This window comes from Galeopterus variegatus, unplaced genomic scaffold (genome assembly GCF_000696425.1).
Source record: "Galeopterus variegatus unplaced genomic scaffold, G_variegatus-3.0.2 Scaffold6235, whole genome shotgun sequence".
Classification (NCBI taxonomy): domain Eukaryota; kingdom Metazoa; phylum Chordata; class Mammalia; order Dermoptera; family Cynocephalidae; genus Galeopterus; species Galeopterus variegatus.
This window is the reverse complement of record NW_007732346.1, coordinates 46831-53115: the sequence shown is the minus strand read 5'-3', so window position 1 is coordinate 53115 and position 6285 is coordinate 46831. Positions and strand designations below refer to the sequence as shown.

The 6285-nt window shown below is 57.5% G+C and overlaps 1 protein-coding gene across 1 annotated transcript in view; it reads right to left on the bottom strand.

Annotated features, from left to right (window-relative positions):
* Positions 1-6285, bottom strand: part of CRLF1 (cytokine receptor-like factor 1) — a 15571-nt gene that overhangs the window by 1622 nt on the left and 7664 nt on the right. The window contains exons 4-8 of the mRNA XM_008590632.1: positions 3690-3971; positions 3223-3352; positions 2885-3054; positions 1739-1896; positions 1503-1671 (exon numbers count right to left, since the gene is read on the bottom strand). Of these exons, the coding sequence (XP_008588854.1) occupies positions 1503-1671; positions 1739-1896; positions 2885-3054; positions 3223-3352; positions 3690-3971 (909 nt within the window). The remainder of the gene's footprint in view (positions 1-1502; positions 1672-1738; positions 1897-2884; positions 3055-3222; positions 3353-3689; positions 3972-6285) is intronic.

Below are 6285 nucleotides of genomic sequence, written 5' to 3'. Positions count from 1 at the left end.
TCTCCCCGCGGCCCTGCGCGGCGGCCCAGCTGCGGCCCTGGCCCAGCCGCGGCCCCGGGGAGACGGGGGCAGGGAAGGAAGGGGCTCCTCCTCCACAACTGTGGCCTGAGCCAGGTGTGAGTGGAAGCGGGGGAAGGGGCCGGGGGAGGCCACGGACAGAAGGATGAGACAGAGCAGGGGTCTAAACAGGAGAGAAAGGGAGAAAGCGACACCGATGGAGAGGCAGAGTCAAAGACTGAGAAATGGAGATCCTGAGTTACGGTCCCCAGGATGGGCCTGGGAGCATGAGCCAGTGGGCCAGGTGGGAGGTCGCCTGTCGGTACAGACGCCCGGCTGCAGCCAGCCCCAAGCAGGCCGGCGGATAAGGACATCGGCCTCACGTCATAAATAAAGCCGGGGACCCGCTGACAGGCCCTGGCACGCCCCGGCCCCCGCCGCCCCTGCCGGCCTCCCCAGCCTCCCCTGCGGACGCAGCCGCCTGCTGGCTCCCGCGCAAGAATCGCAGGTGCTGGGCACGAGCAGGGGCCAAGGCTCAGGCCCCTCCCGGCTGCCTTCGATCCCTTCCGCCCCCGAACCTGGAGGGGCCCGGGATGGGGGCTAGGGAGCTGGCTGGATCCTGCCCCTCCCAGGCTCTGGGACCCTCTCTGAGACTCAGTTTCCCCATCATCCCATGGGCGTGAGCATGGACTTGAAGCAAACTGAGTTCGGACCCCTTTGTGACCCCCACTAGGGTCTGTGTCCTCACCTGAGAACAGTGGACCTCCCTTGGGATGAAACCATGGGAGCGGTAGGAGTGAGATACCAGAGCCTCGGTATCTACGGCTTGTGAACACTTGTAGCCACTTGCCATGATTATGTCATTTAACTCTTACAACGGCCTGAGGCAGGTGTGATTCTCATCTCCACTTTTCCAGAAGGGGAAACTGAGGCCAGACATTTCAAGAAACAGATTTCATCCCATTTCACAAAGGAGAGACAGAGCTCTATGGGCTCAGAGAAACCCCAGAAGGCAAGGGGAGTCAGACCCAGGCCTCTGATCATTCTGATCCCTGCACCTTAATCAGAAGGGGAAACTGAGGCCCATCTGAGGAAGAGTTGGCGGCCCATCAGCTGTGGAAGCAGGGGTCTCAAACTCACCACCAGGGGCTGGGGAGGGGGTACAGGTGGGCAAAATGGGCCAGGTAGGGACAGGGCAGATGAGGTCCCCCCCTGCCGTGGGGACCATGGAGCGAAGTTGGGTGTTTCTTGTTATACTTTCTACAGAATTAACTTTTTCTAGGGAATCTAGGATATTTGTGTAAAAACTTCTGGTCTTTAAACATCTGCAAGTAGGTCAAACTCTTTTTTTTCAAATGACATATCAAGGAAAATGAATCCAGGTGCCACATTCAGTCCTGAGGGCCACCCGTCTGAGACCTCTGCTCTCATAGGAAACAAGGAAACAGAGACCCAGGCTGGTTTGGGGCTGGCCCCGGGACGCCCAGCTCTGTTGGGGTGCTCACCACTGCGGGGGGTGGAGGCAGCCGTGGGGTGGCTCCACTCACTCCAGATCCCGGCTTTCTTGGAGCCGTAGATGCCGAAAGGATTGCAGCGTACTTGCACGAAGTAGACGGTGCCCGGCTTCAGGCCTGCCAGGCGGCAGGAGGTCTGGTTGCTCACGTCGTCCACCACCTGGGCAGTGAGGGCAGGGTCAGAGGCGGGGGCAGGGCCAGGGGCGGGGCCGGGGCGGGGCGGGCACCTTCCAGTCCACGCTGTCCTCCACACGGTAGCGGATCTGGTACTTGGCTTGGAAGAGGAAGTCCTTGAGGGCGGGTGGTGAGACCCAGCGCACGCTCAGCTGGTCCTCCAGGCCCCCAACGCGGCTCACATGCACATCGGGGGGAGGGTCCGTGGTCACTGGCAGGAGGAGAGGGGCCTGGTCACCAGGGGCTCTTACGACAACCTGGGACTGTCAAATCCCCTGGCAGCGTGGTCTAGGGCGCGTGGCTTGGGTGGCACCTGCCTGCGTTTCCCCCTCCTCCTCTGCCTTTCTCAGGGCTGGTGGCTTACATGATATAATATTCAGGTAACACTCAGCACCTAGAAGCACTCAATTAAAGTTAGCTGTTATCACCATTATTATCTGTGACGGGAGAAACATAACCCTATCTTCAAGGAGCTACGTGAAAGCAGACATGGCCTGGCTGATGATATTATTACGATCATGGCCGGGGAGCTGTCAGACCACCAGCCCCCTGGGAAGCCCCCCTGACTCCCTAACTGCCCACCTCCATCTCCTTCTACTTTACAAAAATCCTTAATGTGACAGCTTTGCTGGGAGCAAAGGGACAACTGATGCTCAGAACATGCCTCAAGTTGCAGCTCAAGGATGTGAGGAGGAAAGCAGGTGTGGGGGGGATACAAGTGGAGGGTGATGCTGGGGATCCTTCTGGGGGCCCTGCAGTCAGCAGAGCGGGCTGGCCTCTCCCCCAGAGGCCCAGGTAAGGGGCTGAAAGGGTTAAGGCACAGGCCTGCTTGGGGCTGAGAAACACCCTAATTAGATTAGGCCCAATTCTGCTTGCAGATCATTCATTTCCTGCCTCCCGCCCTCACCCCCCAGCTCCAGACCTTGGCTTCCTGGGGCGCCTCCTGACCTGGGCGCCCCCTCCCAGCTCCCTCGGGCCCCTCCTGCACACCTGGGCTGCCGAGGGGGAGACAGCCAGACCAGGTGTTCTCCGCAGAGTAGGGATATCCTGGCCGTTTCAGGGGGCCGTGGACTGATAAGTGGATACCCAGCTTCTTCCCCCAACTAACCAGCAGGGACAGACCTGGGGTTGCAGCCTTGGGATACCTGGTGCATTGGGCTGGCTCTGGGGGAGGGGACCTGGCAGGCACGGGGGCTCACCCACGTCTAGGATGTCCAGTGTGAGCACATCAGAGCGGGCCGAGCCCAGGCGGTTGGTGGCCTCCACCCAGATCTCATAGGGTGTAAAGAGAGCCAGGTCCTTGGGGATGTGGCAAGAGTGAGGCCCCACTGTGTGGTACTCCTCACATGTGTTGTCCTGGCCGTACCACCTGTGGGGGCAGGAAGGGCCCAGGACACATAAGGGTCCCTTCTGGCTTCCAGACCTCACCACCACAGCCCCAGGGTATAGACAGGACATGGGGGCTCAGAGAGGCCAGGCATTGGTCAAAGTCACACAGCCAGGCTTGGACACTCATCCCCCTCGGGCCACAACCAACCTCAGCTTGTACTTGAGGGAGTAGTTGGTGTGGAGGAAGGTCTCCCCGTGGGCCCCTGGCGTCCAGCGGCATGTCAGGTCCTTCATGTTCTTGGACCAGCAGCTGATGTTGAAGGGTTTCTCTGGGGGCACTGGGGAAGGGGGAGAGCGCAGGGGGCTGAAGATCTGCTCCAGGAGTGCACAGGGAGAAGGGTGGCTGCCCGCCAGCCGAGCCCCACCATGGAGTGGGAGGAGGTGGACAGGGCCCCATCCTCAGGGAGGTGAGTGGATGTTGGCATGGCCACCTGCGTGGGCTCTCTCGAGGATGGCGGGTGGTGTCTCTAGGCTGTCATTCCCACTGAGACCCATACTGCTGTGCCAGTGTGTCTCCCTCTCAGCCCAAGACCAGATGGCCCATGATTCATGCCCCCCTCCAGAGAGAAACACTGTCCCCAAGAGCCTCCCTGGATGTCCTGAGGACCCACTTACGGCCAACATAGAGGCATGAGCCAGCCAGGATGCTGCCATCACGGGCGTGGCACACGAGGTTGTCACCCGACTGCTGCCTGGACCCGTTGAGGTTGGCCAGGGCAAGGGCCAGGGTGGAGGCGTTGAGCACACGAGACAGCTCGGGGGGCAGGCGGCGCCCATTTAGGGTCCAGTAGAGTCCCTCGGCGGTTGCCCCTGGTGGGTCCCCGTGCACAGAGCACGTGGCCTGCAGCGAGGATCCGATGAGGAGCGTGGGGTCCTGGGGACTGATCATGGCTGTGTCTGGAGTTGAAGAGGGGCACCTGTTAGGCCTGGGATGGGGCCACTGTGAGCGCCCCCACCATGCCAGGACCTCCAGGGCTCATGGCAGTCCTGAGAAGGAGCTGTGTATTGCTGTCCCCCATTTTACAGATAAGGAAACAGGATCAGTTCAGTCAAGTGCCCAGTCCAAGGCTGGTGGCAAAGCCAAGACCAACCCCAGGTCTGTCTGACTCTACAGCTGAGATCTTGAAGCCACTTGATTGCTGACTTGCTCAGGGCTCTCTGATTGGTTACAAAACACAGGCATAAATGTCCACTCAGATCCAAGTGACTCTAAGGCTGGCCAGTTAGCTCAGTTGGTTAGAACATGGTATTGTAACACCAAGGTCAAGTGTTTGGATCCCTGTATGGCCAACCACACACACAAAAAGATACAAGCAACTCTTGTTTTGCACGCAGACCTGACAAACACTATCTTCTGCTTCTTTCTTTATTTTTCATTTTCTTTTCTTTTCTTCTTCTTTTGGAAATTAGGAACAAAAGATTGTAAGTTCTCTCTGTGATACTCCCAGAGCCTCACACGTAGTAGGTGATACTGTGGGGGGAAGGCACCACTAAAAGGGAATCCTGGTCCCTACTAGATGAGTCGTTAAAGGCACCATTCATAGAGCACTTGCTGTGTTCTGAACACTGGGCTAAGACTTTGCCTACATTTTCTCATCAAATTCTGCTCATTTTATGAATGAAGACACCGAGGCTCTGAAAGGTGAACTTCCTTGCCCTAATTCATCGAATGAGTGAAGGGCATCCATGGAAGCCCAGATTTGTTGTCTCTAAAGTTCTGCCCTGCGCTGCCACGGGAACTGGAGGTGGCTGTGGCAAGCTCTGGGCCTCCAGCTCCCATGTGAAGGGACTCCACATCATCACTCTTTCCCTCAGCTCAGTTTTCCTAATCTGCAGAGTGGGAATGAGAAAGCTCTCTGTCCCCAGTGCCACTGTGAAGGTCAGATGAGAAGGGACTTCCAATGCTGGGTTATGTGAGTTGGTTGCTGGGCACAGGGGCCTTGGTGATGCCCATGGTTGGTTCCTTCTCTCCTGCCAGCATTAGGGCAGCCCAGGGCTTCCATTTCTGGAGAACAGAACCTAAAGGGAAACCAAGGCCCAGAGAAGGGTAGGGGATACACAGTCCAAGCTCCTGATGCTTCTTTGAGTATCAGTTTCCTCATCTGGGAAGTGGGCATCATGGTATGAACCACATAAAGTTGTTTGAAGGGAGTGAAAATACTGTCTGAGGACAATCTTGTGGGACCTGTAAGGCAGGCTGACCTGGGTTCAAATGCCCCCAGCTCACTGTGGAAGCTTGACCCAGTGGCTTTACTTCTTTGAGCTCTGGGAAGGGGCCTCTCCCTCCACCCAGAGCAGGTGTGAAGACTCATCCATTCATTTGCTCATTCATTCACTCATGGAGCACCTAGGTGCCAGTAGCTGGTGGCACCATGGTGACCAAAATACACACATTCCTGCCCTTGTGGGCCTTAAGGAGGCAGCAGGAAAAAAGAACAAATATCTAAGAGAACAAATATGAAGGCTGGCCGGTTAGCTCGGATGGTTAGAGCGCTGTGTTATAACACCAAGGTCAAGGGTTTGGATCCTCATACCAGCCAGTGGCCAAAAAAAAAAAGAGAGAGAGAGAGAATAAACAACAGAGAAAGTAAAGTAGGGGCCAGACAGAGGCAGCAGCTCGGATAGCCCGGGAGGCCTGTATGGGGAGGAGACAGGGAGCTGAGACTTGAATAAAGTAAGAGAAGTAGCTGGGACAATTATCTAGTAGAGAGTGTCCAGGCAGTAAGCTGCAAGTGCAAAGGTCCTGGGGCAAGAATGGTAGACAATGGGGTCTGGGAGTCAGCGGGGGGCCTACGTGCAAGGAGGATTTATTCTAGGGTTCTGAGCAGGGGAGGGATGCGGTTAGATCTGCATTTTAAAAGGATTCCCCAGCCGGCTGTGAGAAGGGACTGTATGGGGGCAGGCGCAGCCCAGTTTCGAAGAGATGGCAGCCAAGGACAGGGTGATCCTGGCCCCCGAGGAGGCCTCCCAAATGGCAGCAGCCTCCCCGCATTGGACCTCACTGCCCCAGATGGGCAAACTAGTGTGGACACGGTTCTTGGGCTCAGTCCGGATGATTTTCCGGGGCAAACTTGGCTCAAGGGCCATGTCTTGCTGGAGCCTGGGATCGCAGTTGTGTTTGGGGCTTGGCCCAGGGCTCGCCGGAGGTCTCGGCGTCCGTGCGAAGGAGCCGGCTGAGCAGGCCAGAGCCGAGGAGGCGGGGGGGGGGGCC